This window comes from Daucus carota, chromosome 6 (genome assembly GCF_001625215.2).
Source record: "Daucus carota subsp. sativus chromosome 6, DH1 v3.0, whole genome shotgun sequence".
In the NCBI taxonomy this organism is placed as follows: domain Eukaryota; kingdom Viridiplantae; phylum Streptophyta; class Magnoliopsida; order Apiales; family Apiaceae; genus Daucus; species Daucus carota.
In genome coordinates, this window is record NC_030386.2 from 40,459,144 (window position 1) to 40,486,242 (window position 27,099).

General features: G+C 35.1%; 3 protein-coding genes across 13 annotated transcripts; all 3 read left to right on the forward strand.

Moving 5' to 3' along the window:
• The first annotated feature begins 203 nt into the window (after window positions 1-203).
• LOC108225004 (uncharacterized) lies at window positions 204-1,709 on the forward strand. Its single transcript, XM_017399795.2, has 3 exons — window positions 204-416; window positions 946-982; window positions 1,099-1,709. Exon 3 carries the CDS (start codon window positions 1,147-1,149, stop codon window positions 1,555-1,557), a length of 411 nt encoding a protein of 136 aa, XP_017255284.1. The 5' UTR covers window positions 204-416; window positions 946-982; window positions 1,099-1,146; the 3' UTR covers window positions 1,558-1,709.
• Window positions 1,710-11,670: 9,961 nt separating this feature from the next.
• Window positions 11,671-15,981, forward strand: LOC108228126 (squamosa promoter-binding-like protein 9). 2 transcript variants are annotated; one of them, XM_017403614.2, is made up of 4 exons: window positions 11,671-11,779; window positions 11,847-12,170; window positions 14,929-15,062; window positions 15,189-15,981. In XM_017403614.2, the coding sequence occupies exons 2-4, from the start codon at window positions 11,893-11,895 to the stop codon at window positions 15,779-15,781; spliced, it is 1,005 nt and encodes a 334-aa protein (XP_017259103.1). In that variant the 5' UTR covers window positions 11,671-11,779; window positions 11,847-11,892; the 3' UTR covers window positions 15,782-15,981. The 2 variants fall into 2 exon arrangements, with proteins under 2 accessions (XP_017259103.1, XP_017259102.1); XM_017403613.2 differs by having other exon boundaries at window positions 11,674-12,170.
• Window positions 15,982-17,211: 1,230 nt separating this feature from the next.
• Window positions 17,212-26,792, forward strand: LOC108225572 (FT-interacting protein 3). Of its 10 annotated transcripts, none has more exons than XM_017400467.2 (19): window positions 17,212-17,488; window positions 17,748-17,903; window positions 18,519-18,651; window positions 18,736-18,807; window positions 18,898-18,963; window positions 19,043-19,114; window positions 19,195-19,266; window positions 19,819-19,890; window positions 19,987-20,052; window positions 20,139-20,204; window positions 20,289-20,605; window positions 20,701-20,969; window positions 21,061-21,326; window positions 21,534-21,681; window positions 21,957-22,096; window positions 22,179-22,335; window positions 22,721-23,584; window positions 23,811-23,913; window positions 24,048-24,153. In XM_017400467.2, exons 2-17 carry the CDS (start codon window positions 17,813-17,815, stop codon window positions 22,910-22,912), a joined length of 2,199 nt encoding a protein of 732 aa, XP_017255956.1. In that variant the 5' UTR covers window positions 17,212-17,488; window positions 17,748-17,812; the 3' UTR covers window positions 22,913-23,584; window positions 23,811-23,913; window positions 24,048-24,153. The 10 variants fall into 10 exon arrangements, with proteins under 10 accessions (XP_017255956.1, XP_017255958.1, XP_017259131.1 ...); XM_017400469.2 differs by having other exon boundaries at window positions 20,722-20,969; XM_017403642.2 differs by lacking the exons at window positions 17,212-17,488; window positions 17,748-17,903; window positions 18,519-18,651; ... (11 more) ...; window positions 21,957-22,096; window positions 22,179-22,335 and having other exon boundaries at window positions 23,363-23,584; window positions 24,008-26,792.
• The last annotated feature ends 307 nt before the right edge of the window (window positions 26,793-27,099 follow it).

Sequence of the window (27,099 nt, forward strand, 5' to 3'; positions counted from 1 at the left end):
TAATCTGGGATTGAAACAATGAATTGAACCGCGTCAAAACCGAAAATAGTGAATTTCACGTTTCTGCAATTGGTAAAGTGGACCTGCTGTAATTTTTGCATTTTTAAACATAGGTGTAACATTTTTCTCATCCACCTTAATTTAAGCACATTAATAAATATACTAATAATAATTAATGATATCATATAGAGTGTAATTATCCCCAGCAAACACACATCCATCCATATCAAACATGAAATAAATAGATTGGATACAACTCAAGTGTTGGATCCTTTTTCTTTTCACCACTTCATAGTTTCAGTTCTGTCTCTGCTCTTTCACTTAACACTTCTATTCACTCCTCTTACTTACACACATACACACACTCTACTTGAACTAGTGTGTTTCTATGGTGCCTGTTTGACTAGCTTCATTGGGTATGTCAATCTTTTTTCATTTTTAATGCAACCCCTTATCTTATTTATCCATTTTCATGATAAAAATCAAATCTAGATTTATGTTTTCTTGATTCTTTTTGTTTAGTCTGGTCCTTTGAATTTATGATTGGCTGGTGGGTATTTTGTGGGTGTGGATTTAATTTTTGTTATGTGTTTATTTTGTTTGCTTGTTCTTAAAGGGGATAGTTTGAATGTTTGATGCTAATGCTTGATTTTGGTTTTCTATGTTTATGGTTATTGGTGTGTAGATTTGATTGAATTGAATGAACTGTTATATGATTTAATTATTTCAGTGTTGTGGATTAGTGTAGTAATTTAAAGATTTGATTTTGTGCTCTATACTGATTAGTATTGACAAATTGTTTGGGATATCCCTCTTTGAAAAGTAAGGTTCTTGCTCCTCCTTTTATAAAGATTTGATTTTGCATCTACTATATGGAGACTTGTCATTAGTCGTTGTTCGTTCTTTCTAGAGTGTTTGATAGGCCAAGTGAATTGTTTCATGCAGTTTTTGCTTCATTCGCGGTATTACACAATTGCTATTGGTATGGTAAATTAATTTTATTCACATTGCTTTTGCTTCATTTCTTGATTCTTATGTAAATTTATTAATGGAACATTGGGCTAGGGACCTCGTTTATATGTATGTTATTTGTTGCAGATCAGTTTGGTTTGGTGGTTTTGTTCTTTCTCTTTTCGTTGTTGTACTATGGGCAGAAACAGAGGGAAAGCTAAGAAACAGACTATGGTAGCAACTCGTGACGATCATGGTAGTGGTGAGGAAGAAAAGATACCGGCTAAGAGAAGGGGAAGGCCACTGAAGATAGTGAAGAGTGAAACTCGGGATAAAGAAGAGGCTGAGAATTTTGATGATGGTGAGAACGTGAATGGAGTTCTCTCTGACAAGAATACTAACACACAAACTGGCTTGGAGAGTGGTAGAAAGAGAGGTAGAGCTTCAGAGATCAATGGAAATAATGGAACGGTGGAAGCCGAAAGTGGTGTTGATATTAAAATCAGCGGTAATGATCCTGTAAAGCCTGTAGGGTTCAGGCAAAATGGTAGCAGGCGGAAAAACAAACCACAGAGGGCTGCTGAAGTAGGTGTCGAGTGCAGATAAAGTCTGGGTTAGTCATTTGGTAAACAAAGGCTTTTGTCGTTTTCAAAATATTATGTTCCCTTTCTCATATGTTTTTAATTGTTGCCAATGTGCAACTGCTATCAGTTTTGTTTAAAAAGATGATTCAGTTATGCAATTTGGATTACCCAGCATTTCTCACTCTTTTGTTTGAGCTTTCATTTGAACATCATGTTTTTTTGTAGTAGCATAAGTTGCACCTCCTTCATTTGGCTCTCTTGTATTCCTAATTTATACTTTGAATATTTTAGAAGATGTAACAAGGACAGCTAGCATCTAGTACTTGGCTGGGTAGGGGATTCTATGATGCGAGTAAAATTTATGTGAAATAGTGAAAGCTTACAAAGATAGACCAAGTGCATTTACCTTCCTATGAAATGCGTTATAGACCATCTGAAAGCACTAGCCTTCCATAAAGACAGAAGATGGATTTCAAGTTTTGCTTAATTCCTTTTATTACTAAAAATTGTTAAACATGTTTTATATATAATATTTTTAGACACTTAATTTAAATTGTTTTGAGGTGCAAGAATTTTCTCTAGTGTGTTGTCAATTTGTTTGAAGCCAGAAACTGTTGTGTAGAAAAAGTAGAAAATGAAGACCATATTTCAGGACATGGAGTGGGAGGATATTTGCCCGAGTTATTTTTGCTATTGCACATACTGAAACATTTAATCTAGTAGTGAAGGTGCAAGTAATCTCTGGAAGAATTAGTTATATACTTGGGTAAATTTAGAGTCTAAAGTGTGACCTCAAGAGTGCTAATATACATTCCTAATATCTGCAACCAATACTGAAAGTTAGGCAACCATGGAAACAGGGGTAATGTAGTCAATAGTGAAGATGGCTTAAGATCGGTTGTATAGTCACTGAATTACACATTGCAGAAACAATTTATGCAAAGACACATCTCAACCAAACTGAGACAATATGCTAATACAAATGTTAGGCCCTCGAACAAAAGTTTTTTTTGATTCATTTTATTATATGTATACATATAAGCCATCAGTGTCTTTTATGAACACGCACTTATAAATGAATCAAAAACTGTTTGTTCTGCTGTAAGTTTCTTGTTGAAATTCAATATATCAGTTCTAGGAGATTAAGGGGGCAAGTTTATAGCTCTCTTTTGGCAGATTACATATATATGATAGAGTTCAATGTATAGATGCAAGTATCTGTAACACTATAACTAATAGCTGTGCATCTTGAATGATTTATAACTTGCGGACAAATAGGTATGAGAAAAATATATCAAGGCACCATACCTGATATATCAACTCATTTGCTGTTCGGATTTATAAAAATTAGTCTTTCTACCGACTACTATTTAGGCCGGCGTATTTTGTTCGAAAATATTGCTTATAAACTACTACGTTTTGTTTTTGGGAAGCAACTGCTTAGCTACGGAGTTCTTAAGTGACAAGCTTTTAACTGAGTTTTAACATGTTCGGGTTTGATTTATCTATAAAGGGGATCCCAAAACTAACTATGACCGGCTCGGTGTTTATTCAGCTAAATATGCAGATACTCATCTGACATCTCATATACATACATCACTGTTTGTTTGATTTACGAGGGAGACATCGAAAATTTGGATTTATTCCATTCGGAAAAACATCGAAAATGTACTAGTAAAAACCGTAAGAAGCACAAAAAACATGGCCCTGGGACAGGCGTGGTGTGGCAAAACTTAAAAAACATTTGTTTGTATTCTAAGCATTGAAGATTCGCAGGTCATACTTGAGTTGTAGCTGGCGAACATGTAATTTGTTTATTCAAACTGTATCCAGGTTTTTTATCCGTTTTAAGTGGTTTTATAAAATAATGCATTTTGCCTAAACTAGAATAGAGTTGATGCTATCACCCCTCAACTCACAGATAGTATTCCATCAACTAAAATATTTTTTCTAATATGCCTTCTATAATGTCAATATGAATAGATACATGTGGCATGGAGACATGTCAATTTGTTTTTTACCGTTTGGTTAAAGAGTTTTTTTTGAAATTAAGCACTTATTTCGATAAAATAAAATTTTGGTAAAAAAATTATATTTATATACTTCTATTTGAAAATAAATATTAAAAAAGTGATTCACATTTATTACATAATAAAAACTTCATAAATATTTACTTCATTTTAGAAATAAGTACTTAAAAATGAGATAAGACCGACAATGCTTTTCATTTTTCCATATACATAAGGAGTTTAAATGGCGATTACTTGTGTGCATGAAACCAAACAGAAAAAATAACAAATTTAAAGATGCCAGTTAAAAATTGTTAGAGTCCGCGTTGATTAAATTGGACTCGATTATAAGAAAATGAAATTTCTTAAATTTTGATGTGAGGCTTTAGTAACGTGTATAAAATTGCCGAAAATGTAACATAGAAGGGGTTGAAAGATATCTCAATCATTCCTTTGGGTTTGTTTTTTTTTATGGGTGGATACTGGATAGGAGTACTACTTGCTTAGCTTGAGCTTTTGAAGTTAATGCAAAAGCTGTTGGAAATATTAAACTATTAGCGCAATAACGAGGCAGTTATATATCAGAAATTAACAAGAACAGGCAAGGTACCAAATAACGAAACAATACACGAAGGCAAAACAGAAATATAATCCGTACCTTAAATCGACAAGAAAAGACAGAAATCATCTAGCTTGCGAAGCTTTATCAAATACTGATCAAAATCAGAATAACAGCTGAGTCGCCTAACCCTTGAAAAGCCTAGACTGTTCTTGAAACGATAATTGCCCCACTTACGCTGTGTTGGGTTGCAGCAATATCGCCTCCAGGATAAAACAGCTCAGATCAACTCGTTCACAGACACGCAATTGATCAACAGCGACCTGACCTCAGTTCGCCCAGAAAACCTATGCAATCTGTTCTGTATGTATTTTTGCAGAGAGAAAATAGAGAAGAGTAGCAACTAGGGTTTTTATCTTTTTGTCATCCATATATCTCACAAAACGTTTTGATTCTGTATATAATACAAAATAAAACGTAACTGAAGATATGACATTAATTACAATAAATATTCTGACTTAAATCATTTTATTTTAATTGAATATATATCAGTACATTCACCACTCAGACTCACGTACATTCATATTAAAATAATATGAGACGCCGAGACATTCGCCTTTCGACACGACACGACACGACCCGACCCGACCCGAGGCGTGGCGGGGCGGTGGCGGCGGCGCGTGTGTGCGCGCGAGGCGCTCACTACAACCTTGCACACCCACATGCCTTAGTAGTTGAACACTACACTTGCACATGTACTATATAAAGCCACCAACCTCACTTTCCAATATCAATGTGGGACTAACCCACATAACATATTTTACCACTTTTAAGCTACTAACTTCAACTCAATTTATTTATGGATTACACTAAGAAAATGTCTTAGATCCAAACATGAAAGTTTAAGTCCTCATTACAAGAACAACCTCCAACAATTAGATTAAGGTAATTACATCAAGAACCCATATAAAATGAGTCTTGAAATTATCATTTTCTAACAAAAGCATGGATAATGAGTGGTAGTATTTCTCATATTCTTATTTGTTTGCAATTCTTTTTGGCAAGTACAAAAATTATGCATTTTTATCTGGAGTTTGTTCCGAACAAAACAAGCAAGAGAGTAGAAGGAAGGAACAAGCATGTTTGGTTATTGGATATAAGTGGAATCCGGTGATGAGTTGAGCATGCACGCTCTCGTGGGCTCTCACTGTGTTTTTTTTACGTAATAGCCCGTCCTTTTTTTAATCAACTGAACCGATTCTGCTGAATAGTTTGGCATCTTTTATTTAAACTTGTTGAGTTAATCACTTATCGCTTCTGACTCTGCTCGTATGAATTCAATTCTTTAGTTACGGTCGTGGTACGTATTTATTAAGCACTGGTTCAGCTGAACTTTTTTGTTACAATTTCATTTTGCATCAAAATTTAAATGTTTGAATTTTAAACTTGATTTGCTATATCTTCACATTTCTCCTGCTAATTCATTATTTTAAAAAATATTATAAATTGAACATCGATAAGGGTGTTAAATTATTAGTAAATAATAAAAATATATTTTGTTTTTAATACGCTAAAATAAAATGAGTAATTTAATATTTTTAATTAATATTATAAAAATAGATTGATGGACCTGTTGTCTAGAGCCAAAAGAAATACAATAATAACAAGGGTACTTTTCGTGAAAAAAACTAAATACATATTTACAAATTTATCATTGAAAAAATATATATGAATATCTTATAAGATAAATTTCGCGGAGTGAAGGATTTTTCATAAAAGATAATATCCTGCCATTTCTTTAAAATGTTCGTCCCAGGTATCTTATGAATACCATTTTTCTTAGTAATCGGACAAATTAAACCATTATAAAACACTATTCATGACCCATTTCAACATATTTTTACCAAATACGAAAATGGTCATAGGTATTGTAAATGGTGTTAGAAAAAATTAATGTAAACTAGAATTTGGAACTCCTAGTTCTTAGAGAAGTGCATAATATACCAGTAAAGTAATTTTATTACTCCCAGTCACATATTGTTTATTTTCACAGTTTAAATGTATTTTAATTTAATTTTTTGAAAACAATATTTAAACGAAAATTTTTTATTTGGAATATATTTTTTTTGAAAAAATATAAGAGAAATTCTCAATGGTACACTTTTGGTTTTGGCTTTTCCAAATGGTACGCAAAATAGTTTTGGCTTCCGGTTGGTACATTTAAACTATTATACTATTTTATACCATACTCATCCCGTCAAGTCCTGTTAAGCAAACGTTTACTAATCATAAAATAAAATAATAATAATAATAAAAATACACATATATCTATTTTTTTGACAACAGCAACGGTTATCAATGTTGGGAAAGAGACATCTAAAACTAGGGTTACAATTTCTTATTATTCAGTTCAAACTTGATTCATAGAGAATCGTATGTATATATGTTTGTGTGTTGTGGCTGTCGCTATGTGGTTATGGATGAATCGGTGCGGCGGCGCCGCTAATGACAGAGGAAGGTAGAGACGGAGAGGGTTGTTACAGAGTAGCAACGGGGGTTGATGGGGGATTGATTTGTAGGTGAAAGGTCGGGATCGTTGTGACGGAAAAATGGGTCGTATGGCGGATTTGTTTTGGCTGGGGCCGTTAATAGTGAAGCCGTCGGGCTTGTCTCAAAATCAAGCAAAGGAGGAGAGTGGGGTTTGCGAGGGGACGCTACAATGGCTACGGAACTTGGTAGACGTGGATGGCAGCGGATAGGGATGTATCGGCGATGGGTGTGATTCCGGCACAGCTAGAAGATCTTGAACGATTGTGGAAGGAGTGTGTGAGGCAAGGTTTGAAGGGGGTTGCGTAGAGGGGGTGTGGATGGATGTTTTGGATTATTTTTTATGTCTTTTGTTGACTTTTTTGAATTTAGTATCATGTTTATACTGTTTACAGGATTAGTAAACGTTTGCTTAACGGGACGTGACGGAAGGAGTATGATATAGAATGGTACAATAGTCTAAGTGTACCAACCGGAAGCCAAAACTATTTTGCTTACCATTTGGAAAAACCAAAACCAAGAGTGTACCATTGAGAATTTCCCAAAATATAATATAAGACTATACTTTATATAATCTTTAGTGTAATATAAAAAACTTGCTGGGATATATAATCCAAAACAAAGTTTTCTTAATTTAACCGAGAGGTAAAATTTCAAAAAAAGAAGTAAAAACGTGTGACTGACATGACAGTTATAGTAGGAGATACCTGACAAACCATAGCACTGTAAACAATAATGACGATGCATACGAAGCTGATACAGAGCCTGTTCTGTATCCAATGTTAAGTTAGATAAATAATCCCTCCCTCCCAAAAAACGTTTCCCGTTTGTAATGTCGGCACTGTTCATAACATGAGATAAATTACTAATTTACGTCTAATCTATAAGATAAAATATAGTCATGAGTGATCTTGTTGGATTCATATTTATGTGTACTTTAATACGGTGAAGGTTTTATATTTAATACAAATATAAAATTAAAGATATTAATGATCAAAACTGTGTATTGGCAAACGTGATAAGTACAAATGGGAAAAGTATTTAGGGACGGAGGGAGTATCTGTATTTTTTTGGATAAACCGATTTTATTAAAATAGAAAATCACCATACAAATAAGTCAGACGTCGGCTTAAAGTCAGAAGCTAATTTATAGTCGAAAGTTGATCTGAGGCATTTTTTTATGGGACTTAATATTTTGAAACTTTTTCTTATAAAATTACTAATAAGGTATAAGGGCATCTCCAGCCGTGATTCAAAAATCCAAATTTGGGGCAGCCCCAAACCACTCCAACTGTTGACTAAAAAATGATTCAAATTTGGATATTCACTTGTCCAAATTTGGATCAATACTATTCATTGATCCAAATCTTTTTAACATTAAAATATTATTACTTTTATTATTTGATGATTTTGTTAATGTTATTAATGATAGATTAATTAAGATTAGAATATAAATAAAACAAAGATTAATTACATATTAAAATTTCAAAATAAATAAAATTTCAAAATACATAAAATTTCAACAATTTATCAATCGCTGCAGAAAAATCAAAGACAAATATTGTTCATCTTGAACTTCGAAATGCACTAATTGAGCATTTGTGGGAAAAATATACTAATTCTGAGAATTAATATTTTAATGTAATATTTTAATATTTTAAATTTATTTTTATGTACCGTTTTAACTTTTTCAAATTATTTAATAATATCTTATATTTGTCTATTTGTTAATTATATTATTATAATTAATGATGAAATTAGTTAATTATTTTTTAAAATATTTAAAATCAAAGTATATGAATATTATAAAGATGGACAAATTTGGATCTATATTTGGATCACATGGTTGGAATAGAATTTGGATCCCGCCCTAAATTTGAATCATTTGGTGATCCAAATTTGGATGTATGGTTGGAGTTGGCCTAAGGTACTCATAAATTACTTTTATTATTATTATTATATTTTTAATAACTCATAAGTCATCAATAAATTAAAATTAGTCAAATAAATATTTTAAACTCTCAACTTATCAGAATATTAAATATTAAGTTTTATCAGAATATTAAATATTAGGGTTTGTCTGGAGGATCCATCAATGATGAGTGTAAGCCAATCAAAATTCAAAACTCTCCAAATTCATGTTTTTGAGTGTTTAACATGTGCCATGCACACAAAAGCCGTAAATATTAAGTCATAAGTTCGGTGAAACATGCTGATTTTTGAACCGGCTAGTTCCTCAAAAGCCAACCCGTGACATTAAACACACACTCCTGCTCCTGTATTATGCTATAATAAAATGAGTGGAGGATTGGAGGTGGCAGCCGAAGAAAATTAGAGATCTAACTGATGTGACACACAATCTTACCAGCTAGTAGGAGTAGTACTACTCAACAGCTGCATCCAACAAATCAATACTACTACGCACCGGAGCGTCGAACATCAAAAAAAGTTCTCCGCTTCTTTTCAGCTACAAAACTAAAAACGAAATTGGAAACAAAGGAGACATTTTTGTCCGGAAATTACCAGAAAAAAAGTTTAAATTCTTAGTTTTTGTGTGAGTTGTAAGATCTTATAAGCGCGATTTATAGAACTAAAGATATAACTAAAATATTAAAGACAAAATCTCGTTAAATCTTCTTATAACTTTCTTCTCCAATTTATTTCCTATAATCTTCCCAGTTTCAAAATTTATATACCTAATAAAAAATTTAATCCCAATTAATTAAAAGTTTCAAGCCAACTCATAGTATATAGTATAATAATAAATAATTGTTAGATATATGGCCGATTTGGAGAAGAAACTAAGAGAGTGTTGAGCATGTAAATGGAACAAGAAATTTTGGAGATTTAACATAGAGCTTGACTGGATATAAAATTCAAAATTTTAATTTATTTTTTATTTTATTTTAATAAATATCTATTTATGTAATAAATTATAGGTCGGTTTAGAGTTAGAAATAAAATATAAACTGATTTAAGTCATAAGTTAGTTTGAGATATTTCTTGCGATGATTTATTTTTTCATAATATTTTAAGAAACTCGTAATAAGTCATTAATAAGTCAAAATACGCAAATGGGTTTATTTGAATTTCATAAAAGTAAGCACATGCTAATTTTCTCCGCTCAATCATGGATTAACTTTCCCTTAATTTAATAACACTAATATATTTAATTTCTTAACTTATTTTATTTACTTAGATTTAATTATTTTATAGATTTGAAATATTGAAAATTATGACATTTAAGAATACATATTTTAAAATGAATGTTAAGGAGTCCATTTATTAAAAAATTAACATTTGTATTTCCTAATTGAATATTTAAAATATGTATTATATTATTAATATTATTAAAAATTAAAATAAATAAAATCAACCTGATGTAAGTACATGGATGACAAAAATTATAATTTGTTTTTAAATATCAGGTAGCTAAAATTTACTTTTTAAAATAATATTAATTATCTAGCATGCCATTTTTTATTATAAATATAATAACATAGGGTCATGTTTTAAAGATAGAACTCGCAGAACCTTACCATATTTCTAGTATTATTTAGGGTTCTGCAGCAGAATTTCACATAAAAAAATGTTAATATCTATATATTATATTTTTAAATTATTATTGAACACACATGAAAAAATATATATTTAGATTTAGATCTTAAAAAATCATTTGAAATTTAGGATTCTGTAACCATGGTTCTGGCCAGCGACCAACGTAACATAATATATGTATATGTTGTTGTTTGAATAAGTCGTTAAGTTTCAACTCAATTTGACGAGAAAATTTTAATACAATATTTTAAAAAAAATTCCATTATATGATTTAAGTTTTGGTTATAAATTTATATGATGAATTTAAAATTTTAACAATCAAATTAATTTTTTTTTGAAATAAAATACATACTAAAATCATTTATTTAATAAAAGAATATATTTAAAAGTGAATCATGCTATAAGCTAGTCGTTCAAATAAATTAAAAATATAACAAAATTCATTTAGAAATTCAAATTAACTGATCATTAAAAAATTGAAGTCCACCATAAATAAGTATTCAACAATTGATCCCTAAATCACATTAAGAGGGGTTTATTGGATTGAGATTTTAAAGCATTTTTTTTGCATTCATGAAATCCGAGAGTATTCGATTAAGATTGTTTGAAATCTATCAAAATCTTGAGGTATTCAATTGGGATTTCAAATTATGCTACAAAATCTGGTGGTATTCAATTGAGATTTTAAATTATGCAATAAAATGCGATAGTATTCAATTTGGATTGTTTAAAATCCATTAAAATCTAATGATATTCAAATGCTGATGGATTTTTTTGCATTTTATAAAATGATGGATTTTGTGGCATTTTTCAATGTATTTTAAGTTTTTTGAAATCCCATCAAAATCAATGGGATTTTGAAGCATTGTGCTTAAATCCTATCAACTCTATGACATTTTATCAAGAATCCGCACGAAATCAAAATCAGACACAATTTATTAAAATCCATAAACTAAAAACAATCTATTAAAATCCCAATCGAATACACCCCTCTAAATCATATTAAACGGTAAGTCATTATTATCTGCAAAATAAGGATCATATTCAAAGACCAGACCGGCAAGTAAATGAGCGGTTAAATCTAAATATAAAGTGTGTATTTATAAAATAGAATTTAGAAAAAGAGTTAGCGATTCTTAAGAAGATAAGAAACTTCTTTTCTCCTTTTATTGTAAAAATTATTAAAAAGACTAATAATTAAAAACCGTGGAGGTAAGCTCATAAAAATACATGAAAAATGTTTGGTGCACATAATTGGGTTAAAAAACATGTACATAATAACATGTGACAGATTTTAATTGGATGACCCTCCTGCATTTACACCAACCATCTCAATTAAAATCCACCACATCACTTGCCATATCATTATGTACAAATTTTCTGTATACAATTATGCACCGAGAGAGAGGGGGAATAAGCATATCAATGAAACTTTAACTTTTCATATGATAATAACAGTAGAGTCCAATAAAATAATAGTTGAGGTGGGGAGGGCTACGACCCAAACACTAAAAGTGTGTGCAGACAGATACTAGTACTGTATTATACATAGCATAGTAGTGTCAGTAACAGTAAGTCACTCCTCTGCTTCTCTGAATCAGTCTTAACATGATTTGATACTATTTTTTTCTTCTTCAGCAACTTATAACAACAACATAGTAGTAGCTAGCCACTCCAGGCTTCCATGGCTTCTGCATCTCCCAATGGCTTTGAAATCTATTTTGATGATGTGGGTGATGGGTCTTCTTCTGCCGGCGGCTCTCCGGCCAAGAAAGGCAGAGGCGGCGGCGGTGCTGGAGCAGGAGCTGCCCAGGTCTCGAGGTGCCAAGTTGAAGGGTGTAATGTAGATCTGAGTGATGCCAAGAGCTACTATTCCAGGCACAAAGTCTGTGCCAAGCACTCCAAATCACCCAAGGTGCTTGTTTCTGGTCTTCACCAGAGATTCTGCCAGCAGTGCAGCAGGTCATTCTTCATCTTCTTTATGCCCTTCTTTTTTCTTTTTTTTTTTAAATGTTTAATCTATCTGTCGTACACTTGCTAGGTCTTTTTATATGTTAAAAAGCCTCGTGCACTCATTTTCTATTTATTGTTTAATGCTTTGTTTAGTGCTTTTTATTTATAAATGCAATCTATCCTCTTTTGGTTGATAACTGTTACTACTAGATTTGTATTTTGAGGTGGGTTTTCAGTTTAACAAATACTATAAGTTTCTAACTACCATTTAGATCAAGATTACAATATTTTAATTATATGCCTTTTTAGTGTTGTTTCCACTGATTAACTTTGGGTGGGAAGTATGCGCCACTGTAGATGCTTGTGCACCCATTACAGTTTTGCATCAATAGGGTATTGAGGTGATTGTATTTATATTGTGCAGGGAGCAACTCCATTCTTGTATTACATGAATTAGTCGATTTCTGCCTTTACTCTCAAGCTAGAGATTTTTTCATTAAATTGATGTGTTATTCAATTTCGTGTTGGAAACTTTTATTGAATGCTAAGTTGCAATGCCTGTGAGAAATATGCAAATTTTGGTTTAAAAATTACACCATTCACAAAAACTACTCTAACGCACTTGCACTGTTTATTACACCAAAAATAATCTTCTGTCTATAACTAGATATATTCAATATGAACTTTTCAAAAGTTTTTGTTGTTATATAATATGATATAAATGGAACAAATTTGTTTTGTTAAGAAACATATGAGCGTACTTGGTATTTTGAAAACTCTAAAATAGTGTTAAAATTACATTGAACGAACATTTGACACCGAATTTGGTGTCACACTATTTGTTGGGTTGGATATGCTCTTAAGGTGGGAGCTGGCAAAGTAAAGGGCTTATTCATTCTTGTGTTACATTCATAGTTTTACTCTCTTTTGATAGATTTTCTCGTTAAATTATTTGTGTTTCATTTTTAGTATTCGAAGATAGCTATATGTGGTGTTGTGGATGCCATCAGCTTACATGTCTTTTAATTATATATTCTAGGTTTATAATCTGACTATCTATAATGTAATGGAATTAGTGAGATAATACTATATACCACTAAATAAGGATAAGGATAGATGACAACTCTTAACATTTTGTTTGATACCTCATGCTGTCATGCGATAATAGAGGTTCAAATCCTAAAGTGAAGGTTTTGACTTTTGATGCATTATATGCATCATATTGTTTTGCTTACATTGTCTCAAGTACACATGGTTTCCACTCCCCTTTTTGTTTATTTGATTGTCATCTCATTTAGATAAACTAGCCGTCATGAGGGAGAATCGAGTTCTTACCAAAGATCCCAGTCCAAGAGATAAAATTAGTGACCTGCTTCTTCTACTTTCTTTCATAGGGGATTGCCCATAAATTTTTTGCTTGGGAGCTCTTCTCATTTGTTTGCCATGCCTTGATGTCTTCAAGGAGGAAAAAAACATCTTGTAATAACCCTCATCAGTTGGGTGGGAAGTATTAATTAGTTGTAAATAAGAAGACTTTACTTATCCGATAGTATTCTTTCAAGTTTCTGTTGCTGCTACTGGTCTTTGTCTTCTTTACTATGATTATCTTCACAATCTCAAATGACCCTTCAAAATCGTTGACCATGGTAGAGCACTAGAGCTAACCTTGTTCTGCTATCATTGCTCACTTTCTTTGGTTACCAATACCTGTTTGAATCCTGCAAACCACCCCATGACACAGTGAAATCCTTCCCCCATTCATTACCTTTTCCTTATCCTCAGAGGAATGCTTGAATTATTGTGGGTGATTGTAGGACTTTGTAATGTCAGCAGGCATGAAAATTTCAAGTCACAAGTACTCTGATTGTCTCTCCAACGTTGAAGTGCCTTCTAGAAATCTCTACATTGTTTACACCATATTTTAAAGTGTCTTGGACAAATGACAAATCTGTTTTTCTCGCAAATGTTCCTATACAAAAACGCTGTGCACACTTCTGTTGGTCCTGGGAGATTATTGATAGTTTGGGTGTCCAGAACCCTAGGGTTTTTTAGTGCCTTCACTTAGCTAGTGCTTGTCCACTATTAAGCTGGCAGGGTATGACATGAAGCTCTCAGATTTCTTCTTTGTGGTACACAGAGAGTTGGCTGTATGTGAGATTGAAATTTGGTTCAGTGAAGAATGAAGCTATTCACTCAGAAACCTGACTTGCTTGAAATGCGGATATGCAGCTGCAACCATGCAATAGATGTAAGAAGAAGAAGAAGAAGAAGAAGAAGAAGAAGAAGAAAGCTCTGGAAACATGCTTTGCATTTAAGATTTTCAATGCCTTAATTACTAGTTGATGGATGTTTAATTATTACTTACACGAGAAAATATAGAAATGTTTATAGTTGGTTGTCGGCTGGGCTTGGTCAACTTGCCTGTAGCAGCACTTTTATTTACTGGAGGTACTAGAATTTGTATAATGTAAGGCATTGCAAGTTGTTCTTTGTTGGATTTGAATAGCGCATGACTTTGTAGCTCTGCTGATATCACTTGTACCAGGTAATAACATAGGAAGCCTGTGACCTTGTGCTACCAGCTATGTGTAGTTAGAAAAGATAACACTTCAGTTCCTGGGTGCCAATAAACTCCGGGATTCTAACATCAATAAATTTCTTTCCTGTACCTTACTGTGGTGACTTTGTGCCACTTTGATGGTATGATGATTTGCGATGGTCATCATTTCTGCCGGAAATTAACTTATTTTGGGCACTATTTTCCTAGGTTCCATCATTTGCCTGAATTCGACCAAGAAAAACGTAGCTGTCGTAGACGTCTGGCTGGCCACAATGAGCGTCGGAGGAAACCACAAGTGACATCCCTGTTGTCTGCACGATATGGAAGTTCATCCATCTTTGGTGAGACATTCTTGAATTATTCATGGCAGATTTTCTTGTATTGTTGTTAATTTTTGTCAGATTTTGTTTGTTTTGCTTAAAATCTACTGCCAACAAAGTTCTTATGTTTGACACTAAACATCACAGGAAATGACACTGGTGGTGGAAGTTTTCTTATGGACTTCTCTGCATATCCAAGGCACGCCGGGAAGGTTGAATCCGGCAGTCAGGACCCTGGTTCTGGAAATTTTCCACCAATCCCATGGCGAAACAACCCAGAAAACCCTTCTCCTGAGCTTCAACGTTCGAATAAGAACATCACCTACCCCGGTCATGCTATTCCACCTGGAGGATGTTTTGATGGAGTCTCTTCAGACTCCAGCTGTGCTCTCTCTCTTCTGTCAAACAATTCCCGCGGCTCAATAAACCGATCTTTGAGTCTCGGAACAAATTACCAAATGGATACTTATGGTTCACATGTGGTTCAACCAGCAGCGACTCATGGTCTAAATATGAGTCAGTTCTCCAGCAACTCTTGGGGTTTCAAGGGCAACGACGAATCTGGAAGCGTTTCCTATGACATGCATCCTGAGCTCGGTCTTGGTCAAATTCCAAATCCCGGTACCAGTCAGTTCACTGGTGATCTGCAGATGACCCAGCAGAGTGGAAAACAATGCATGGACATTCAGCACCCAATGGGATACGACGACTCTGTGCAGCATATGCACTGGTCACTGTAGAGTACACCCATCATCTCATCTGGTTATGGCTCCTCATCTATATATGTTGTGTTTGTTAAACTATGAACTGCAAGCAACTGTTCCTTTATCTTGTTTCATGAACAATGAACCCGAATTATCTGCGTTCATTCTATGTTGTTTAACTGAAATGGATAAGCTGTATTAATGTGAAGTATGCAGTGGTCACTACTTGTTTCTGAGGAGCACATTGTCAGAATTAAGTTGTTTCCACAGATTATTAATCATCAATCTCATGAGGAGTCGAGTTTAGATTGCATAATTATAATCTTTATATTTTTGCAAATTGTTTTTCATTTCAACTCTCGATAAAAGTCAGGGATGATCGGGAGTGTTACTCTCGTCCCGATCCCCGAACCCGTCCCAAATCTTGAACGAGATTTCCTTCTTCCTCAATCCTTGTCCTGAATGAAAACGGGGAATCTCGCCAATATTTAGAAATTTTACTTTTTAATATAAACAAAGGGTTAAATATCAAAATATCGCTGAAGTGAAGATCATGTATTATTTTATTCACCGATTTTAACGGGCTATCACTTAAATCATTAGAGTCATAATAAACATTTTACCAATAATGTGTAAAACTCTCTAAATAGTATTTTTAGTGCTTGAACTCATATTTAGAGGCACTTGTTTTATATATATTATGACTTTAATGATTCACTTGTTAATTAATTTTAACATTATTATAAAAATGATATCTATTTTTAATAATTTATTTAGCATAATATATTATTATTTTTATATATATAGTCAGGGTTAGAGATCGGGACGGGAGACACTAATCCCCGATCCTCGAAATTTTTATAATTTTTTGTTTTCCTCTGTTTAAACGGAACCGAGATTAAACTGGGGTCCAACAGGGCTGGACGAGGCGAAAGCCCATCTTAAATAAAAGTATACTCCCTCGATCCCATTTAATTCTATATGTTTTTTTTTACTGTTCGACACGCATTTCAATGCTCTTATAAAATATAGTTTCGTAACTTATTTTTGAGATTTTTTTTATGAATAAAAATTTAACATCCAAACTTTAATTCAGAAAAAGAAAATTTTAAAAATAAATTGGACAACCACACTTTTTAGGAGTATTAAAGTCCGTACCGCGTCCCCGTCCCCCAATATATACTATTCTGGGAGACGGAGGGAGTATCATATTGTAGCCAATGACGTCTCGGTTCTCTTGCTCCTTTAATCTCAATCTTGTGGAAAAAAGGAGTATTCGAGCATTTTTGATTATATAAAAAATATCATATCGTAAATATTAGTTGATCATTTATAATATATCTTATACAAATTAATTTCCAGTGCTAGCCGATTGATTTAATTTTTTTTTGACTTAAAAAAATAGTTTAATAAAAAGTCATATAAATTTTCTTGCCTTTTTTACACTACTTTAACTTTGGAAGAGAAGTGATTCCAATTCCACAGTCCGCGTCGGACGGGGGTGCAGATTCTTTCCACGCTCACACGCTTTGCAACTACATAACCGTTTACGCCTACGTGGCAAATAAGACAAACACTCACCCCGTTCATTCTCCGCCATCTCTCTCTCTCTCTCTCTCTCTCTCTCTCTCTCTCTCTCTCTCTCTCTCTCCCTCTCAATCCCTCTCTCTCTCTCTCTGAAAACCCCTAGGGCCTAGCTAGTTGTCGCACCTTCAGATGTTTCTTGACCAACACACTCTGCCTGTACGTACACATTCTTGTATATCTCTTTGTTTCTATCTTGTTTGTACTACTATATGCATATGTATCTCTAGTTAACAAGTTTCTCTGATTTTATACTGTATTTGCTTCCTTTTTCTTCAAGATTGACGCCTCCTCTGTATTAATCCTTTTCTTGCTTTCTACTTTTACTATCCTCTACTACTTGTACTCTTTTACGGTTTATACATTGTCATTGCATTGATTCTTTTCTCTGTTTTCACTTTGCCTGATTTCGCTACAGCCGAGACTGCGTCATCGCATGATATAGTTTAAGCACTTGATTGATCGATCCTGTTGCGAAAAAATATGTCTGCCAGGAGTTTGTTGCTGTATTTTACTCTTCTCGTCTTCTTTGCCCTAGGTTTGCAAGCTTCGGCTGAGACTGATGTTCTCGATTGTACGTTTTTTTATGTTTCTTTACGTTTTACAATGAATCTCTCTTTGATATTATATGCTATGCTGTCTTGGTTGATTAATAATGATTATGGGGATTTCGGTGGAAGTAAACGTGGTGGTTCTGAATGTTACGCCAAATTGTTGTCGTTTTATGTTTGGTGATACTCATTTTACGAGCGTAGTTCTTAATTCACTTTGTTGAGATTGTGGGTAAATGAATACTCTTTTGTTGATCATAGTTATCATATGATAAGTAGGCCAAAATTGCAATGATTAATTAGGATTAATGATGAATAACGATTGTTAAAGGAATTTAGAATAGGCTAATTCAATTTTACACTGATTTTTATATTACGAGTAATCATGAAATCTGTATCATGTCTGATTTCATCGTTTTGAAAGTGAACATTAAAATTTGGCTTGATAATACATCAATGTTCATGTTCTTGATCTAGTACGGATTGCCCAAATTTGAGGTTAGGGGTGGTTATACGGTGTCAAGTAGATAAAAACTTCATTTGTCATTGCATTCTGCAGTTTTGGGTTTAGAAGTGCTAGACCAAAAGATTACCAGCATTCAGTAAGACTTAATGGTTTTCTGGCTTAATTTATGTAGCCAAAGCTCTTCAAGACCTGTACAGAACCCTGAATATTCCGTCACAGCTCAAGGGATGGAAGACAGATGGTGGGGATCCATGTGCAGAATCATGGACAGGAGTTACCTGCAATGGCTCATCAGTTATTCACCTGTAATGACACACATCCTCATTTATGTTCTGCTCTGTTAACTTTAATAAATCATAAAGAAATTACTTATTATCACTGACGTGCAGTATAATTCCTGGGCTTCAGCTTGGTGGTAACCTAGGGTTCCAACTCTCCGATCTCCGTAACTTGAAGCAGCTGTAAGTTGTTCTGGAAAACATAACTTGAATAAAATTGAAGCGCTGATATTGAAGACATAGTTTTTCCGGTTTATATGATATTTGTATCAGGGATATCAGCTCAAATTACATTCAGGGTGAAATTCCGTACAACTTACCTGCTAATGTCACACATTTGTAAGACATCTCCTTAATGATCATGTTATGCATTTACATTCCTTCAGCATTATAAGTTTCCTCTCCTACTATATTTCAGAAACTTGGCCGACAACAATTTCAGCCAGAACATGCCGTACTCCTTGACAAACATGAAGCATCTTCGGCATCTGTAAGTTTATTGTCTGAAAATGGCTTAAATTGGCTCACTCGGATAGAATATGGTAAACTCAAGCTTATATTTTTCGACAGGAACCTAAGCCACAACTCATTATCTGGACCAGTTGGAAACGTTTTCACAGGACTCACAAACCTCAAAGAAATGTAGGATTTCTTCACCCTCTTATAATTTTCATTCGAAAAGTACTCCTAATATACTAGTCTAAATATGCAACATATAGTTTGCATGACAATTTAATGGCAGCTCAGTTGCTGCCGAACTACTCCCACCTGTAGAAGAATTGTATATATAAATGACATAAAATACATATGTATACCAAGTACTTCTATTGCTTCTTCAAAAATTGGAAATATTTCCAGTCCTTATTATCTACTGGTGATTATTCTTATTTTAATATACCAGATAGACGAATGTAGTTTGAATCATTGATCCTTATGTTAATTATGGAATATGTGTAAAGGGCTATAGAACGATCAAAAATCTTTTTATATTTACTTAACTATTTATATAAAAAAAAGATAAAGCCATATGGATCCCAAGATTTTGTACAAGGGGAATATAAGAACTATGTATATTGTAGGCTGTAACTGTAGTGGAAAGTGAAAACATTGCTGTCTTTGCTGGAACATCATAATGACATGTATTCAAATTATATTGTTGGTGATCATTTTATAATTTTCAATCTCATGTCACAGGGATTTGTCATACAATAATTTCACCGGAGATCTACCCAGTTCATTTGGAGATTTGAAAAATCTAACAAGACTGTGAGTTGTCCTCATTTTAATCAATTCATATTACAAATTATAATGGCAGTCTTTTACTGTTTTAGAGGTTTACAAATTGCTGTGGCTGGTCTGCAGGTTCTTAGAAAGCAATGGATTTACTGGATCTGTTATCTTTCTGTCTAACCTCCCGCTCTCGGATCTGTATGCTTTATCTACGAAAGTTTTCACACCTATTATTGAATTAGTTTCATAATTCTGTTCTGTGAACTCACCATATATGTCACCAGGGATATCCAAGATAACCACTTTAGCGGTGTCATTCCAGAGACGTTTGAAAACATTGAGAACCTATGGTAAGAAGCAGGATCCCTAGTTTTTTTTTTATTTCTTTTACAAGTGTACTTGTCAATGATTTGTATGTTTCATCGAATTTATAGGATTGGGGGAAACAGATTCCACAGAGGAGAAAATTATCCACCCTGGTTTTTTCCCTTGGACACCACACCCAATATCACTAGTCCACCATCTACAGAGTCGAGTGCTGTTGAGAGTCATCCATCTCATCATGAACACAAGCACAAAAAGAAAGGATTCGGTCCTGGTGGAATAGCTTCTATAGTTTGTGGAGTTACTCTTTTGGCAGCATGTGCAGCTTTTTTTGCTGTGGCCCGCATTCAGCAAAGGGGAAGAAGCCTGAGACGCCTGGAGAGCAGTCCTGGCTCGTGGCAGTCTCTTCCAGTCAGTACAGCCAGAGGTGAAATTGATATTTCTTCTTCATGTCGTTTTTCGTGTTTTAAAGGGCTCCAGCAGCATATTACTAATCTGAGTAATTATTTATGCTGTTTTAAGAGTTCTCTTCCACTGCTCCAGAGGAAAGCTCAGAACTATCAGCTATTAGTTCTCCACCTCTGATTGATCTAAAGTACCTACCACCTCTGCGAGCCAGAACTGTAAGAACATCTCGAAGAAGTTTCTCTAGGAAGAGCAGAGTCCCAGTAGGTACAAAGATCTATAGTGTGGCTGAGCTGCAAGCAGCAACTGACTCCTTCAGTGAAGCTAACCTTCTTGGAGAAGGATCTTTGGGTTCTGTATACAAAGCAGAGTTTCCCGGTGGACAAGTACTTATTTCTAAACTAAACCTTTTATGTTACTAAAAATTATATTCTCTAACAAATTACAGAAGTTGTTTAACTTTCCATCTTCTGCAAGATTTTTGCTGTGAAGAATATCAATACAGTAGCACTGGCCCTGCATGAGGAAGAAAAATTTCTTGATGTGATATGGAATGTAGCCCGTTTAAGGCACCCAAACATTGTAAAACTTGTCGGCTACTGTGTAGAGCATAAACAACATATTCTTGTATATGAGCATGTCAGAAATTTGTCTTTGGATGATGCTTTGCATTGTGACTCCTACATGCCTCTGTCTTGGGGCCTTCGTCTTCGAGTTGCTCTTGGAGTAGCTCGTGCTTTGAAGTAAGTAATCTTTCATCTTGATTAAACTAGTTAAATGTCTAAGTGTCCAAATTGATATTTTGAAAAAGGAATGCACTGAGAATGCTGCAAATGAAGGAAATCATAATTTATGACTATCTCTATATGCTCATACTGTTTTCTCTCTGATTAAATGACAAACTTCCTGTTTCAGTTCTTGATTTCCTCATTTTTATATCATGTTTCCAGCTATTTGCATTCGACATGCATGCCTCCAATTGCCCACAGCAACTTAAAGGCTGCTAATATTTTACTTGATGAGGATCTTATGCCCCATATCTGTGATACTGGACTAGCTGTTTTAAAGCCCCTAACAAGCAACAAGATCAAAATTAAGGTATGCTACTTGAATATCATCTTTTTTTTGCAGTTATAAAGAATTTTATATTTTGGCTGATAAATTATTTCAAAAAACATTCTAATTTTGAAGGGCAAAATAAACAGATAAGTGCATGCATGATACCAGTTTAATTTCCTCGTCCTACTTTCAGAAACTCCAGTCAATTGGAAGCATGTGAATAGGCAGTGACAATATAGGAACATAGTTATGCTAGCTAATAGTGTTTCAAATTAGTAAACAATATCTGACGCTATTGCTTGGTAATGAATCAGGCTTCCGAGATGGCTATTGGTGATACTGGTTACATTGCACCAGAACACATCCAATCTGGCATTGGTAACATGAAGGGCGACGTATACGCTTTTGGAGTATTGCTTCTAGAGCTTTTCACTGGAAGGAGGCCCTTCGACAGGTTCAGACACATTCTAATTCTTTGTGAACCCTTGTCCTTCGTTTTTGTCATGTATCCTCGTAATGTTTTTGTATTCAAGCAGTTCAAAACCAAGAGGAGAGCAATCACTGGTGAGCTGGGCTTCATCGCAGCTGCATGACAATGAATCTTTGGAAGAGATGGTTGACCCGGCCATTAGAAGGACTATTCCAGCTAAGGCACTGTCTCGTTTTGCTGACATCATCTCGCTTTGCATTCAGGTATCTCTACATTTAATACAATTAAACCTTCAGTGGAAAGTATAATCTAGGTTCATCTTCAAGTGAAGCCATAATTCTAGCGTATAAATAAAATATCTTGTCCAAAAACTTTCTTATTCCTTGATATTTTTCACTGGCTCATGCACGCTATTGCCTGTATCAAAAGTTTAGTTCTTCCTTTTGTATGTAGAAACATTTTTGAAGGGGGCTGTAGTGATTATAAGAAAAAAGATAAAACACAAAAGCATAAAATTACCAAAGTTGATTTAATTTCTTTATATTCCTGACATATACTTTTGAGCGCACATCTTGAATCTGTGTTTTAAAAAGATTAGGTTTTCATATATGTCTGTGCTAGCTAATATGAGTGGAATAAATGAATTAGGCTCAGAAGGAGTTCCGCCCCCCAATGACCGAGATTCAGGAAGGTCTGATGTGCATACTACAAGAGCATCGCGTAGTAAGAGGCCATACTGCAGCAGCTGATGGCACTGAAGCTGATCCTCTGGACAGGTCATTCCGCTCAAGCAACTCGCGCTTCTTTGCCTCCCCAACACTGAGCTATCTGTCAATCTGAACAAAGTCTGCAACCTCGTTGGTGGCCCAATTTTGTAATAGCTAGTCGTCGATCATTACTAGAAGAAAACTCTGCTTAATCATACATACAACACAAACATCTTGTACAGCAGCTCTAGAGCTCATGTTGTTGAAAGTGTAGAATGTTTCAGATGGTCTGTCATGGACTCGTAAAAAAGGTTGTATAAAAAACTCATTGCTCATGCAATACCAAACCTAAATATGCCTCCACAATTATAATTGCAACCTGGATGAATGAATAAAATTTTTGCACTCTCTTGTCGTGTGGATAAATAGATATAATCACTATCCGTCTGTTTTTATTTGTAACTGTAGAGAGAAGCACGTGGGAGGGTCTCACCAAAGTGGTGTCGCACGTGTTGACCCGGTTTCCCCGTTGGAGCCAAAGACAAGGGTCCGGTTCTGGATGTAATACACAAGGTTCCGGTTGTAATGGTGCGGCGGGTGTATTCTAAATTATAATACAGATTTTCATCATTATATATCTCTCCCTCTCTCTCTCTGGAATCCTCGCATACGCCCGTCATTTTCAGTCTTTTTCCCTCTCTCTCTTAGATCCTAAAAAGCAAAAAGCACAACTACATTTGTTACAATCCCTTTCTTCTTCATCCTTATCACCTCCCCCTTCAATCATCCTCTACTTTTCTCTCTGGTATGTTCATCTTTACTCTATTTCTCTCTCTTTAAGTGAATTTATGTCAAATACTCTCGTTCTGTGTATGAATCTTACTGCATTATATAAGCCTTTTCATTTCATTCACAAATTTAGGGTTTCTAGCATTGCATACTGAGTATTTATTAATTAATTAGCTTTACTTCCTCCTCCTCTGTTTAAAATGCACTGTACTGTCTTCTTGTGCTTGTGTCTTTAAATTCAGGGATAAAAGTGGAACTGACATTTTCACCATTCTTGCTTTACACATACACTGTAGTTTGTTGATTCAAGCAATATACTGTGCTCAGTGTCCCTCAGATCTGAAGGTTTTTTATTTACTACACCAACACCCTCTTTTTCTTAAATTTTATTTCTGTACTTCATTTCCCCCCTAAATTATTGTACATTTCTTTATGCTAGGTAGCTGGTTTTGATAAAGTTTGGTTTTTTTCTTGACCAGTTTGGATTTGTAAGGAACCTGCTGGTGGAACTACTGTTTTGATTTACTTTTCAATCTCTGCAATTTGTGTTTTAGAATTGTTGAAATAATCAAACAGAGAGATGATGCAAAGACCTCAACATGAAGACTTCTCCCTCAAGGAGACCAAACCACACCTTGGTGGTGGAAAGGCCACTGGTGATAAGCTCACAAGTACATATGACCTTGTCGAGCAAATGCAGTACCTTTATGTCAGGGTTGTTAAGGCAAGAGATTTACCTGCCAAGGATCTTACGGGTAGTTGTGACCCGTATGTTGAAGTTAAGCTAGGAAACTATAAGGGTACAACTCGTCATTTTGAGAAGAAATCAAATCCTGAATGGTTGCAGATCTTTGCCTTTTCCAAGGATCGGATTCAGGCTTCTGTGCTGGAAGCCACTGTGAAAGACAAGGACGTTGTGAAGGATGATTTCATGGGCAGGGTTTTGTTTGACCTCAACGAGGTCCCGAAGAGAGTTCCTCCTGATAGTCCTCTGGCTGCACAGTGGTATAGACTGGAAGATAGGAACGGGAACAAACTTAAGGGAGAGCTCATGTTGGCTGTTTGGTGGGGTACCCAAGCTGATGAAGCGTTTCCAGAAGCATGGCATTCCGATGCGGCAACTGTTGGTGGTGCGGACAGCCTTTCGAGCATTCGTTCGAAGGTGTATCTCTCACCCAAGCTTTGGTATCTCAGGGTCAATGTGATTGAAGCTCAGGATTTGATTCCCACCGATAAGACGAGGTTTCCAGATGTTTTTGTTAAGGCTCAACTAGGAAATCAAGCTTTAAGAACAAGAAGCTCTATGAGCAAATCAATTAATCCAATGTGGAATGAGGACTTGATGTTTGTGGCTGCAGAACCATTTGAAGAGCCCTTAATTTTGAGTGTAGAAGACAGAGTCGCCCCAAACAAAGATGAAGTTTTGGGTCGGTGTGCTATTCCCTTGCAGTACGTGGACAGGAGATTGGATCATAAACCCCTGCATACTAAGTGGTACACACTTGAGAAGCATGTCATTATTACCGAGGGAGATAAAAAGAAGGAGGTTAAATTCTCAAGTCGAATTCATATGAGAATCTGTCTGGAAGGCGGTTATCATGTGTTAGATGAATCCACACATTACAGCAGTGATCTGAGACCGACTGCGAAACAGTTGTGGAAGTCTAGCATCGGGGTTCTAGAGGTGGGAATTTTGAATGCTCAGGGTTTGTTACTGATGAAGACAAAAGATGGAAGGGCGACAACAGACGCTTACTGTGTTGCCAAGTATGGGCAGAAGTGGGTTCGAACACGGACAATTATAGATAGTGCTGCCCCCAAGTGGAATGAACAATATACCTGGGAAGTTTTTGATCCGTGCACTGTTGTAACTATTGGAGTGTTTGATAACTGTCATCTTCATGGCGGGGATAAAGCTACTGGAGCAAGGGATTCACGGATTGGAAAGGTCAGGATTCGCCTCTCTACTCTTGAAACAGATAGGGTTTACACACATTCGTATCCGCTTTTGGTTTTGCATCCAACTGGTGTTAAGAAAATGGGCGAAATTCATCTGGCTGTGAGATTTACATGCTCCTCTTTGCTGAACATGATGAATATGTACTCGCAACCATTGTTGCCCAAGATGCATTACGTTAATCCACTCACTGTTAGTCAGCTTGATAGCTTGAGGCACCAGGCCACTCAGATTGTGTCCATGAGGCTTAGTCGTGCTGAGCCACCTCTGAGAAAAGAGGTGGTGGAGTATATGCTTGATGTTGGATCTCACATGTGGAGTATGAGAAGAAGTAAAGCCAATTTCTTTAGAATTATGGCAGTTTTCGGGGGACTGATTGCTGTTGGCAAATGGTTTGATCAGATTTGCCACTGGAAGAACCCTATTACAACTGTTCTGATACACATCTTGTTCTTGATACTGGTACTATATCCAGAACTAATACTACCAACCATTTTCCTCTACCTCTTCTTGATTGGAGTTTGGTACTACAGATGGAGGCCAAGACATCCTCCTCACATGGACACCCGCCTCTCTTGTGCTGATAATGCACATCCTGATGAACTGGATGAGGAATTTGATACTTTTCCTACTTCACGTCCTGCCGATATTGTTAGGATGAGATATGATCGTTTGAGAAGCATTGCTGGGAGGATCCAGACTGTGGTTGGTGACTTGGCGACTCAGGGGGAGAGGCTGCAATCTTTGCTAAGCTGGAGAGATCCTAGAGCTACAGCACTGTTTGTAATCTTTTGTTTGGTTGCTGCTATTGTTCTCTATGTTACTCCTTTCCAGGTTGTGGCCCTTCTTACAGGATTTTATGTTTTAAGACATCCAAGGTTTCGTTACAAACTGCCTTCTGTACCGATCAATTTCTTTAGAAGATTGCCAGCAAGAACGGACTGCATGTTATAAGCACAATTACCCTATTTTGCTATTGCCTTCGATTTTGTTGCATCGGTTGTGCTCTTTTGGTCCCCAAGAAGATATGAGAAACTTAAATTCGTCTTCCACCAAGCATTGAGTGGTTTCGTTGTATAAGGTGTATATCTCTTATGAAGCTAGAAGTTGCTGATTTGTGGTTTAATAACTTCTCTTGCATGTTTATTTGTTGAAAATGTATGACAGGAGTATGCACATGTTAAATTTCCTTGTAGATTTGTATTTTCTTGTTAATCTCTTTTGGACATCGTTATCGTTGATAATATATAACTAGTTGGTTCTTATACATATGTGAATTAAATATTGCATGTCCGGGAATTATACTGTTGGTATAATTAGTTGTACAATCAGTTAATATTTATTGGATCATTTTGTTTAAGAAATATGCCTGTAAAATTGGTGATTCCATCCAACATTGTACTTTAGTTCTCATCCTGTTATTTTATTGCCCCGGTTGGGAGGCAATTGCAGTGAAAGCTGTGACCAGCTTCGGAATAGAGTTTGTGTTGTTTGTGAGACTATCATCTTCTATTCTTCTGCGTAATGCAGTGGTTGGTTGTTATTAGTTGCTACTGGTTGTTAAGGAGTGTTGA

Coding starts and splice junctions, on each gene's coding strand:
- LOC108228126 (XM_017403614.2), top strand. CDS start 11,893: ATGGCTTCTGCATCTCCCAATGGCTTTGAAATCTATTTTGATGATGTG. Junction 12,171..14,928: donor TTCTGCCAGCAGTGCAGCAG/GTCATTCTTCAT, acceptor CTATTTTCCTAG/GTTCCATCATTTGCCTGAAT. Junction 15,063..15,188: donor TGGAAGTTCATCCATCTTTG/GTGAGACATTCT, acceptor TAAACATCACAG/GAAATGACACTGGTGGTGGA.
- LOC108225572 (XM_017403642.2), top strand. CDS start 24,149: ATGATGCAAAGACCTCAACATGAAGACTTCTCCCTCAAGGAGACCAAA.
- LOC108225004 (XM_017399795.2), top strand. CDS start 1,147: ATGGGCAGAAACAGAGGGAAAGCTAAGAAACAGACTATGGTAGCAACT.